At 26.6% G+C, this 13,802-nt stretch overlaps 1 protein-coding gene across 1 annotated transcript in view; it reads right to left on the bottom strand.

Moving 5' to 3' along the window:
* The window catches only part of LOC129959358 (uncharacterized), a 54,742-nt gene that overhangs the window by 1,541 nt on the left and 39,399 nt on the right, over positions 1 to 13,802 (bottom strand). Inside the window, exons 5-6 of the mRNA XM_056072176.1 lie at positions 12,940 to 12,999; positions 1,634 to 1,708 (exon numbers count right to left, since the gene is read on the bottom strand). Of these exons, the coding sequence (XP_055928151.1) occupies positions 1,634 to 1,708; positions 12,940 to 12,999 (135 nt within the window). The remainder of the gene's footprint in view (positions 1 to 1,633; positions 1,709 to 12,939; positions 13,000 to 13,802) is intronic.

Genomic DNA, 13,802 nt, shown 5'->3' with positions numbered 1-13,802 from the left:
TAAAAATAATTTATTTATGTAAGAGGAGTTAAATTATATAAACGAAAAATAAATACTTAAAAATAGATAATAAAGAAGTGTCTAAATTCTATTTTTTGGTAAATATTTGTAGTCGACAATATTTAAATCTATTAACAGAATTAATTAAGCTCTTAACTAGTTTTTGAATCAAACTCTGAGAGGATAAATTTTACCGTATTGCTTTCTGGATTTTGTGCTGAAGTCATGCAAAAATAATAAAGGTAAAACTGGAGCCTTGTCAATTCGAATTTTCACTGGAATCAAATTTGGAGTACGAAGCGCATACAACATTTAATAATAGTTATTTTGCTAATTAAAATAATTATTGATTTTTTAACATATTTTTTTCGGTAATGTAATTCCAGATTTTGCATTGAAATAATTGGTTTTTGTTTCTTATCAATACTAATATTTTTTATTTACGTAATATCGTTTTTTTTTCTACATTATAATCATTCTTGTTATATTAAATCATTCTTTTGATATATAATCATTCTTGTTATTTTAAGTTATTCTTTCTAAATTAAAATCATTCTTTTGGATATATAATCATTCTCGTTATTTTAAGTTATTCTTTCTAAATTAAAATCATTCTTCTTATATTAAACCATTCTTTCTTTATTAATATCACTCATGTTATATTAAACCTTTCTCTTTGAATTAAAATCTTTATTATAATAACTTTAACTACATTTCCTTGTTAAAATTCTTTTTATTCCTATCTTACTTAAGTTCCTTTTTATTTTTATAAGTCAGATTGTTAATTTTCAGACTTGTATATTAGAAATATATTAACCTAAAATACTAATACAAAATATGATGCCATGTTAATACAATAATATTCTTTCTTCTTTTTTAATAGCTTAGAATTGTTGATAGGAAATTTGATACGATGATACTGATTATTATTTTTTTTCTTTTCCATTTTCACAGAGTTGAAATCGAATTATAAAGTATTTTCCTTCTCAAAACGGTTATGTAAAACATAAAGAAAGATAAAAGACAAATTAGGCTTATTTTTTTTGTACAATGCATCGGTTTTTTTTACATATATAGAAATGAATCATGCTTACTTAATCATGTGACTATTTTTATTCTGTTCAAGCATATTTTTGAGCCAAAAGCAATTAAAGCAGGCTATATCTCGAGGATCGTTAATTATTATAGCAGTTCTGACATACAAAATATATAATCGACTGACATATTTCTGATATAAAAATCTATAATATCCTAAGATAACGAAATAGTTAATGATATAGATCTTGATAATAAATAAGAAAAAAATGGAGTGGAGATAGTTAATCATACTCTATCTAACTTTGAAATTTCGGTATACTAATCATCAAAAGTCAAGGTAATCAATTTTCATATGACAGTCTATGATGGAAGCCTATATTGATAATTAAGCTCTTGTAAATAAAATTATAAAATCAATAATGGGGAAAATTATTGAAGTATAAAAATACAGGGAGAAATTATTGAAAGGCAATAAAAGAAAACTCGAAGATATAAAAAAATAAACTAAAAATAAATAACAAAATGCCGCGCAGGAATTCCTAAAAGAAATTGTTGAGTTTCATTTATAAAATTTTTATTAGAAAATATTGCTTACCTGGACAACATTATCTTCAACAGCTCCCATCTTGTAATCCTGATATTGAGATAAGACGCAAAGCAGAGCATAGACCTGCAAGACGATATACATTTAGTATAATTCTGACATCGTATTATAATATTTCCTACTAATTATTTTTATTTTACTCAAGAAATATGAAAAATATTTCATATCAATAGAAATTTGATGTTTGCTTATTGAATCTGTTTCATTAATAATTTTTTATCTCCTAAGTTCAGTCACAAAATCTTCTAAACTGTAATAAATCAGTGACTTTATATACCCATTGATAAAGTTCTTTTAAATCAACAAAACCTCTGTTCTCGTAGTTTTTTTGGATGCCCTGGTCAGTAACTATTATACTAAAGCTCATCTCAAAGCAAATTCAAAACTGAGTATTACTCTAACATTAGGAGAATTAGTTAACTTTAAGATTCTTTATTTCACTAAGCTCTTTTAATGCAGCAGATTCAAATTCAACTTATTTCATGCACTCAAATTTAAGAAAGTGAATAAATGAATCAAGTTGTGTAATATTTTAATATTTTATTTTGTTTAAACACTGTTTTATTTGCTCAATAGTCAAAGAGAAAGTAAAATTTTCTTTTCTCTCTCTCTCTATATATAATATATATGTAATGATATTCTAAAAATTTAATTTAAACTTAATTAATTTCCTAATTTTTAATTTAATTTAAACTTAATTAATTTCCTAATTTTTAATTTAATTTAAACTTAATTAATTTCCTAATTTTTAATTTAATTTAAACTTAATTAATTTCCTAATTTTTAATTTAATTTAAACTTAATTAATTTCCTAATTTTTAGCTTAATTTAGCCCATATTAACTTCATTCTAAAATATTCTCTTATTTCCTGATCCCATTCCACTTTTTCTATCTAATTAATTCAACAGAAGCTTTGTAAAATTGCTAAATCGGCTAAAAGCCTCACGTTCCCACACTGCGAGTGAAGGGACAAAATACAGCTGAATTAATAAATTCTTTTTTAAAATATCCCTGTGTGTTCCCTTGCCTGGTCGGCGTGTGTAGCGAAAATCCCTATCGAAACCTCATTGTATATAAGCACTGTGGAGAAATATTCTCCCTATCAATATCTCATGTTATATAAGACCAGGGATAAAATGTTGAGCTTATCCTCATTCTACTCTGTGTCGTTCCGTTTTGTGTGCTCGTCGCTTCTGCTTGTGTATAATGCGTGCCTCCTCGATATGAAATAAAACGACGTCAAAAAGTCTAAAGTCTCTTCACTGTTTTCGAAACTGCCTTCTGATTAAAAAAATGTTATGCTTATATATATATATATATATATATATAATTTCAAGGGATTTTCGGGTCACGAGGGGTCATTACTTTAATACTGTTGGACTAAGGTCGAACTCCTCACAGAAAAAATCCTCTGTACTGAATCCCTGCCTGAAGGTGACCCTTGAGAAAGTCTTCAGGCCGGATTGTTATTTAATCTGGTTTAATTTTGATTCTATTTTTTCTTCCTGTTAACTTAGTTTTTATTACTAATTAGTCTAGTTTCAACTTTTTAGTGGTAGCTGCATTTGCGCTCTCTAAATACAATGAGGCGTTTTCTATTTTTTTTACTTTTTAATTTTTTAGTTTGATTCCAAAATAATTTTTTTACTTTCGTTTCCGAAATATTTATAGTTTCATTTCATAAATAATTTAGATTATTTCAGAAATAGGTTTTAATTTCGTATTTCTTATATTTTTGATTATATATAATATAGCATAATGCGAGTAAAATTGCCTTTGATTACACTTTGTAGAAATATTAGAATCTTTTTCTTTCTTTCATTGAGAAGTACAAACCACTCATAAATTCATCCTTATTTTTGTGAAAAAATAATTTTACTTAATAATTTAGTTAGAAAGGCTAATTCAAGTTGTAATTTCATTAAACTCGAGATTCAAGTGGATGACGAATTTTTTTTCTGAATGTTTTGTTTTTAGGAATTTAGACATAAACATAAAACTGAAAATTATAAGTTAAGTTATGAATATTAAATGTTCCTCTTTATTTGTTTTTGTTCTTTAATAACGTATATTTTAGTTTAATGTAGTTAATATCTGTTAATTATAAACATATAATAAAGAATTTCTATAGTATACCTCATTTTTTTTATATGAATATTTAACATATGCATATATTAGTCATTAAGCAACGCAAAATATGATTTGAATTTCTAATATAATTGTATCAACATTTTATATCGTCTTGTAAAACAAGCTTGGTGGAATTTTATGCCATAATATTTAGAGGCTACGTAGTGTTTGGAAAATTGTACCACATTTTTAACAATAATTTGTATGAAAACTGACATACTTATAGGCATATGGTTGATATTCATAATATCAGTCATTAAGTAAATTAAAACAGGATTTGGATTTCTAATACAATTTTATCAATATTTTACACCGCCTTGTAAAACCAACTGAGTGGAATTTTATGTCATAATATTTAGAGGCTACATAGTATTTGGAATATTGTAGTTGTACTTATATATCAGGCGAAATGTGCTCTATTCAGTAGAGAAAAGTAGGAGTTTAATAAAAAAAACGTAAAAATCTACCTATGAAATTTTATTATTGCTCTTTTCAAGATCATTGATCGTCGAAGATATCCTTTTCAATATAAAGTTCTGGAAATACCTTTCCTGAATATCTCTTGTAAATGATCGCACCATATGTGTTGCATAAGCTCAAACTGAAGATAGGTTCGCTTAGGCTACCATACTGAATTTTGATAGATAGCTCAAATCTCATGCTTGTCAAGTGCACAGCTATGTGTTAAAGTGCGAGCAATTTCGAACTTAACAGTACACACTCCGACGATAAGGAAAATCCAGGCAAGATTTATGATTTATAAAGCAGATATATTCGGAAAAGCTTGCAGCTCAATAATCTGTTGAAATATTATAAGATATGGATATATAAAACTGTATCAACTGATACGGATTTTCATTTCAGGCTTGCCAATATTTTAGAAAAATGCGCCCAAATTGAGTATTTCTTTATAATGTTATCGAATTTTAGCAGATAATCAATCATTTTTTAAGTAAGAATTTTATTTTTTAATATCATATTCAAATACTCTAATTAGAAACAGAAAAATTATGTATGGCATAAATCTAAATTTTAAAATTCGTTGAGGAATTTTATTGTTTTATTATGAATTTTATTATTTACTTTATTCAGCATGAGCATTTTGATAATGTAATTTAAATTAGGTATTTTCCAAAATGAAAATACTTTTTCATAACGATTTCTCAAATAATTTAATTCTAGCAGATAATCAGTCAGTTTTCTTAAGTAAGAGTTATATTTTTGAATATCATGATCAAATACTCTTATTAGAAACAAATAGATAATATTAATCTAAGTTTTAGGATTTCTTTATGAATTTTACTGTACAATTATGAATTTCATTATTTATTTTATTCAGCATGAACATTTTGATAATGGAATTTAAATTATGTATTTTACAAAATAAAAATAATTTTTTTTTCATAACGATTCGTTACATGATCGAATTCTAGCAAATAAACTATCATTTTTTAAGTAAGAAATATTTTTGAATATCATTCTCAAGTACTCTTATTAGAACCAAAAAAATTAAAGGATGACACTTATATAAATTTCAAAATTTGTTTAGGGCTTTATTGTATTATTATTTTATTCAGAATGAGCATTTTGATAATGTAATTTAGATTATGTATTTTACAAAATCAAAATAAAGCTTTCATAAAGATCTCTCAAATGATATCCACATATTTTTAATTAATGTGACGAATGATGTGCACATACATTTGAAATTTATATGTAAAAGTACTAAGAAATTTATGTGAACATAATCGGGCTAATTTATCTATACATAATCGGGCCAATAATCGGTACACATACATAATTAATCGGCCAATACATCTATGCATAATTTCTTAATACATAATCGAACCAATTTATCTATTTTCAACTTAAGGAATCCTAAAACAGAAATGATATAATTTTTAGAATAAAGATAAACCTTCTCTTATTAAAACTTCTATATTGCAAAAGCTTTTGGGAAATTCATTAGCAATTAAGTTTTTAACGGGATTATTTGTTGCTTCAATATAAGAAATTTTGTTATTACAAATTTTTTTAAATCCTGTTAAATTGTAAGAAAATTTAATTTTGGAAAATTTTATAGTTTAAATTAGAATGGTAATTACTAAGTTTAATTATTTTAAAGTTGAATTCATCCCTTTTATCGTAAATACCTACTAATGTTATGCCATTCGAAATTTCGATTTTTAAATCTAGATAGGTAGCTTTAAGTTGATTTTCGTTTGTTTCAGTTAGAACTAAATCTTTTGGATAACAATTAGTGGCTATATCAAAGTTTAACAAAAGTAAGTCATCAATATATCTCCCTTGTGAAAATCTTCAGCCCAGATTCATCATTTCTTTTCCTTTTTTTGATTTTTTTTCTTATATTAACTTAATATTTTTACTAATTTGGTTAAGTTTATCTGTGTTTTAGTAGTAGCAACATTAGCGCTCTCTAAATACAATTGCATATTTTATAATTTTTTAGTTTTTTTTAGTTTGATTCAGAAATAATTTTTAATTGAAATTTCATAATGCTTGTATTTTTGATTAATTTGTTATGTATAGAAAGTTATAGACATAGTTAATCCGCTTACTTCGCATAAGACGCAGACATATGTGTAAACGTAATTAGTTTACCATCAGCAGCTTTGACAAATATACTTTTTCCGTGTTTTTCCAAAAATTTCCAAAATTTTCTTTGCTTGCACCTTTAATAATACATGACAAAGTTAGTGGCGCGATTTCGGATCATTTCAAAGATATGTGTTTCTCGAAAATTTATAGCCTCACAGAATATTCAAACGATAAAGTTCTACACAGAAAACATCCAAAATTGTTCACAAATTATTCACCGACGTTCCCAATTATTAATTATGATGGATTTGATTTTAAGTAATATTTTCAATCCTTGTTCAGAAATAATCGTGAATGTTATCTCAAGGTGCAATTTGTTTTCTTTTATGTCTATTTCTTGTGCTTGTACATCGATAGTCCCTCCAAGAATTGGAGACACAAGCGTTTTTATAAGTTTATTTAAAATCTATGAAGCTGATTAAATCAAGAAAGGGGATAAAATTATCAGGTACTATTTACTCTGCTTAAATTACATACTGAATATTCATGTTTATAATTTTATAAGGTTTTAGGAGAAAAAAAAAATCTTCAAAATCTAGTCTTTATTTCAGTCCAAATATTTTTTCATAATAGGAAGCATATTTTTTATAGAGAATGCACTTGGAATTTCTCATTGCAACTAAAATTGATCTCCTGACAGATTTATTTACAATATATTATATTTAATAAATAAAATTCATACATTAAAATAATTTTGTTTTAGCAGTAGCTGAAAGCTGCCAGATTTTGTCTCAGAATTCTTCCGGAAAAAAGGTATCAACTCTTATGAAACGTCTTAGACCTTTCACCAACATGCTAGTCTAAAAAATTAGAAGTCAATAAAAACCTTTTTCCAATACGGAAATAGGATTATAAAAACTGTTAGTAAAAAAATGGACAGAGAAATTTATCTGATAAAGTTTTTAAGGATTATTTCTACAACTTTAAGTACTTATTATTATTTTTTAAGATTTAGCGTTACTTTAAGCTTTTAACAGTTTTTAAAAAATAAAACAAAATGAGTAAAAATAAAACTTTCGAAAGAAATGTTTTTTTTTTTCATTCAGGGTAAATATTTGTCAAATCCTTAAGGATTAAGCATTTGAGGCTGACATTTAAGCTTAATGGCGTTGAAAATCCGTTCCTTTTAGAATTTCTTTGAAGTAACTTATGACTTTTGAGCTTTGGCTTGGATATATATATATATATATATATATATATATATATATATATATATATATTAGCCACATTTTTATGAAACATAGACCTTTGAACAAAGATTGGCAGAAATTCTACTATGTAATTCGGACTACTCATTTTATGTATTAAAGTGACAGAAAATAACACGAAAATACTGATAAAGCATTTTGTAATGTCCTTATTCTACAAAATATTTGGTAATGCGCAATTAATTTATAAACTGATATAAATTCTCTCTGTAATATTAGTACCGATTCCTAGACAATCTGAATTTTCTTTATGAATTTTCTGGTTTACTGAAATTACTCCTGTTATACTGTACATAGTTATACATCGTTTCCAGACGACAGGAATAAAAATCGCTTCTGGTAAAGATTTGTACATATTAATTATTTTTAAGGTTTTATGATTCATTTTACGTTATAATTCGAGAAAGGCGCTTATGTCTGACTTGAATAGATAATGAAATCCTTTAAAAATTGGATTTTTGAAATCTTTGATCCTAAGACTATTACCACAAAATCTTGTTGAATACTTATCTAGATTAATCATTTACCTGTTGATCATAAATAAACTATCCCGATGTATCAGAACGTAACTTTCAAACCGTTCAGAGGAAAGTAATAAAATTTTGGTTCACGATGTTTTGTTGCATGTGCTTAAGAATCATACGAAAAACCATTGTTAAACTCTATGAGTTACGCTTGCAGTGACCAAATTTTCTAATGGCAACACCAGCTTTTTTTTATTGGAAGGTGTTCTCTACAGCAAAAAAGAATAAATAGCGTTGGAACGGTACCTGTAGCACGAAAGTCACCAGTGCAAAACAGACTAAGAAGAAAAGAGAAAACAACTGTAATGTGCCTATTAGAGACTTTATCAGATTCCTCTTGGCTTAGTGCGTGCTTTGATTCTAGGCACCATTTGCCGCATGCAAAGTGTCAATGTAGTTAAAGTAGGTCAAGTGAAATATTTGTGAATCACAATAAAATATTTTGCTTCCAGTTGCTTCTCTGCTGTTTTTAGTTGTTTTCTCTTTTCTTCTTAGTCTGTTTGCCGCTTATGATTTTCATGCTAGAGGTACCGTTCGAACGCTATTTATTTTTTTTTTATTATAGAGAACCCATTGCAATAAAAAAAGAGGTGTTGTTATTTGAAAAGTTCGAAATTGTGTCACTGTAATCATAATTGTTAGGTTAATTGTTATTAACCATATGATTCGTGATCGCATAACTAACACCTTGAACCAAACGTTTATTCTGTTCCTGTGAACGGCATGATAATTACGGGCTCATATATCGGGATAGTTTTTTTTATAATAACCTAGTTACTAACACTATTTCAACACTATTTCTAACCTAACACTATTTCAGGCTTTTTCTTTCGATTACACATGAATTTCTTAGACATATATTTGTTTCAAAATGATGAATAGTTTGAAATTTCTTGCATGAATTTAGACAATTAGGAAACTTCTACGTAAAGGAATAAAAAGAGGGGAAAACATTTTAGTTGCTAGTATATTCAGATCAACATGAAAATCTTTTTATTATGGATTTCATTACGGTAATTTTCTAATATTTTATTTTTGTGTAATGATGTTGTTATCTCCCCATCCAATTATACACAGTTTTTTTTTTAAATTATTATTTCTCTATAGTGTTATCATGTAGATGTGGTAGTAAGAAAAAATGAAAATTTTAAGTAAGAACAGCATGAATATATTTTTATATGGTAGCTGAAATGATTTAAATAATCTGGTTAGATGTGAACAATTCAAATTAGTCTCATTTGCAGAGCTACGATGACATAGAAGAGGAATGTCGGAAAACGTAAGATTAGTATCTCGATGCCACTGAATATTCATCATGTGCAGGGAGCCACATGACATCGAGTTTTTAGAAAAACTCACTTGCCCATTCGATGTTGGGGCATTGTTACTTGTTTAAAAGGATGTGTGTTCAATTGTAAGTCTGGAATCTAATCAAAACCTTGATCAATGCGTAATGGAATTCAAGATTTACTTTAATTAAGTATTTATATTCTAGAAAGTTTCTTGTTTTGGGCTGAAAAATTCCATGAAATTAATTCGCTTAAAATTAAGTGGTAATTTTATTTACTACTTAATTTTATCCTTAATGCTCCATGATAAATTATCATTAGCTAATTCTTGTGAAACTGATTAACTAACTAGCAAAATATTGATTAATTTTCCTTTTATTAATCAGATTATTATAAATCTTTCAAATTTTAAAAAAGTTTCATAATTATTTTCTATAAGGGATTCAATAAAATGACAAAAAATAAGATATCAAATCCTTTGTAAGCATTATAGAATATCAAAAGAATAAGCGATTCAAAAAAATTTTAATAGAATACTAAAAGTCTTTTTGAAGAGGCAAGGATACCACATCATGTCAAGCAATCGAAAGAAATCTAAACCTTACAATAGATTAAATGATAATTTCAATTTGTACACGACCCCTTAAGAGCGTTTTTTAATTCACAGAATTCAACCATTAAAAACCTCTAAAATTGTATTATTCAAAGATACTCAACTTAAACAGATTTAGTAATAGAAAAGTATAACTATTTTTTTGTTTAAAATATTTGTCTTCAAGAAAATGTAACAGAACGAATAACGAATTTGTTTATCAACAATTCAAGACAGTAATTTTTATTAAAATTGTTGAACGAAAATATTAGGGACGTTTTATGCCTCCCAAAAGTGGTTATATTCGGACCAAAAATTTTACTTAAATTGGAACTGATAATCATCACAATTAGAATTACCTTATGAATGAGAAATGGAACAAGCCAAAGCAAAGAAACTTACAACAACATTTTAACACAAAAAATAGCCAGAAAAGATCAAAGATTGTATTGAGAGTGTTTCTGTCCTTTTTCACCCATAAAAAGCTTTCTCATTAGGTACTTTTTGTAGAAAAGGCATTAAAAAAACTCAGAAATCGCTAATCACTAAGTAAATGAAACTAACTCCATTAATTGTATGTCTTTGCAGTAAAAAACGGAATCAATTTCAACATTCGTTCCGTAAAAAAATAACCATTAGGTCGTACAAGTAGTAGATGAATTCAGAAAGCTTAGAAAAAGCAATGCAACTCAAATGTTTGTTATTTTATTGAAACATCTAATAATTGCAATTTAGATGATTTTCTAATAATTTGGAAATTCATTGCATTTAGAGATTCAGAATTGCTGCTAAAGTTAAATTATTTTTTCCTGAATATCACCTTCCCCCTCCTTCTTGAAAAAAAATTCAGAAGCATTTTGAAATACAAGCTGTGAAATCAAATATTTTTAAGACATCTTTTATATACTTTTTTTCATAAGAATGTGTCGAATTTAAAAAATTTTAATTATAAACCTAAATGTAAGTCACTTGCGAAATTTTTTTCATGCTTTTTAACTTTTATGTGTCGTCGTTAAAGTTTTATCGACATTAAAAATCAATTTCATTAAATATTATATCTTATTATCAATGTTTTATTATTCTCAAATTCTGTTAACAACTAGCCATGTATTTTTTTTTAATTCTTTAAATACAGATGTATAAGAAATATTTTCTTAAATAATTTTCCCTGCAATCTCTACTCCTGAAGAAAAGGTTTAATGATTTTGAATAATTTTCCCTGCGATTTCTACTCCTTCAAAGTGAAGCAATTTCTGAAATTAAAAAAAAAAAAAAACGTTTTATTTAATTCCTATCGGGTTTTTTTTTCATGGTTTTCAAATGAAAGTTTATTTACTAAATTTCGAATTTACTTGGTAACATTATAGCACTCATACCAACGCATTAATCTACTAATTTGTTTAAATTTGAAATGAGTGGATAATGAAATTAGCTTTAGATATAATATACATAACACAAAGACTAGAAAAATATAAAATTGTGGGCATATATATGCACAAAAACGCAAATAAAACTCATACCAAAGTATTAATTTCCTAATTTCCTTTAAATTTAAAATGAATCGATGATTAAATTAGCATTAAATATGCAACACATAAGAGCAAGGACTTAAAAAATATGAAAATTTGAACACATATATACTGGAATGTAAATAAAAGAATCTCTTCCTCCAAATAAACGACATTCATAAAGAAATTTTGTATTCGTATATTACCTGAAACCTCAGTATTCATTGCTTTGGATGAAACCATTTACCTATGATGCCGCAGGAGTTTCTGCAAGTTCTAATCTTTATGTTTAATTGTCTTTAATCACAAAACGTTCAATAGTGTATTGAAAATTATTTATCCGCAATCTTCATTCTTTGAAAAACAAATGTTAATCAAAGTGAAGCTAAATTGTTGGTTATGGAAAGCAAAATACTAAATTTCCAAATGTAACGATGCATACGACAAAAGAAACATCTTGAATTTTATGTCTGTATAGAGTTCTGGATTCGCAATATGCTCAGTTCTTGTTCAGCCTTCAGAAATCAGTTACTGAGCTGACCTCCGCTCTAAAGATCCTGAGTCATGTTTATTGTCAGCTGTTAGATACAGTCAAAGCTATCTCCATTTGTACTATGAAAGCTGACTGGAGATCTGGATGGAATGTAGCTGATTTTACGAAAGACTATTGTCTCGATGTTAGTTATAGTGGAAGGACAAATGCTGATCTAACAGGAACAAGCGAAACAATTGTTTACCTCTACCTTCAAAAAGTTACGGAATATTTTGAACATTATTTATTCAATAGAACGGCATACGCCATTTTTTGCTCAATTATTTGCCTAATTCTATGCTAGCATTTAAAAACAAAGTGTCTACAAAGAATTTCTCCGAGGAATTCCATAGTAGTTTGCATGGCAATTCTTATTATTTTTTTCATCTATAATTAAGAAATTCTAATTAATTTCTAACTCAGTTGCATGAAATATATCGTAATATGTTAATATTTCTGCTGGCCTTATGTAATTCTTTTCTCTTTAATCGTTTTATTTAGAAAAAGCTTCATTCTAACAGCGCTCGTAAATTATGTACAATACTTATTTGAATACTAGATATAGTTAAATTTCTTGTAATAGAAAAATAATTCTTTAAAAATAGAAGCTCACGAATATGTGAGAAATAAAATAAAACATTTATCGGAGAAATACTATCTTACATTACAAAATAAAGACTTCTACTTTCCTAAAAATTCTTATATTTATATCCATGAGTTTTAGATCCTTCATTTCCAAGTAAATTTTTGATTTCTTCTTCTGCCATGGTCATTGAAATTATAATGTGGACTTTCATTAGTCGAAGAATAGATACATCATTTAACAAATGATGAATAACCATAATTCATAAATAATTTTACTTATTTTCATAAATAAAACTGAAATATACTTACATTGATGGCACAGATCAGAACATCAGTCACGAAGAGGACAGCCAGAAAGGGTTCATCAATCTGAAAATAAAGTTATTTAAAATTATTTATTCATAATATATATTTTTTTTCAATTTCAGTTTAATACAATCACTTTTTATATAATTTTTAAACTTATTAATCTGTAGGTTGTGTTCAGTGTCCCTGATTCGTCCTCTGCAATGAATAAGTTAAAAATTAAACTTTTCAAGTAGCAAATTAGTATTTTTTTAAATAAGATATGTGCCTATAAAATGTAATTCACATCGTTGAAACAATTATTAATCCAATAGGAATTTTAAACTTTAATTTGATTCATACTATTTACAAAGTATCGAATTTATTAAATTGACTTTTATAACCATTGACTGAGACGACAATTGCGCATGTAGTCAAAAATAAACGCAGAAACCTAGCCACAAACAATGCAAATTATTAGGAAAGAGGATAATACTTTTACTTAACTTATAATTTCACTTAATGTTAAATGATAAATTATTTGGAAGACGCAAAAATTTATTAATATATATAATGCTAATTTTTTTAACAAAACTCTATTCTCCTGAAAAAAATTTTATAAATAAAGGAAATGATAATAAAGATGTCAATAAACTTTAACACAGATATTTTTTATATCTCAAAGGTTTTAAGAGTTCTATGATTGAAAAGCAATAATTTTGCTTCATATAAAATAGAATTTTAGATTCGCGGATTGCGCGATAGGAATGAATGAAAATTATAAGAAACAGAAATATTCACCTTCAGGCATATTATAAAAAATATGTTCCAATGAATCCTTTTAGCAGACCGGAAATATATACATTTTTTCTTGGTTGTACCAAGAT

The sequence above is a fragment of the Argiope bruennichi genome, chromosome X1 (assembly GCF_947563725.1).
Source record: "Argiope bruennichi chromosome X1, qqArgBrue1.1, whole genome shotgun sequence".
Taxonomy (NCBI): domain Eukaryota; kingdom Metazoa; phylum Arthropoda; class Arachnida; order Araneae; family Araneidae; genus Argiope; species Argiope bruennichi.
The sequence above is the reverse complement of the archived record's forward strand: the minus strand, read 5'-3'. Positions and strand labels throughout refer to the sequence as shown.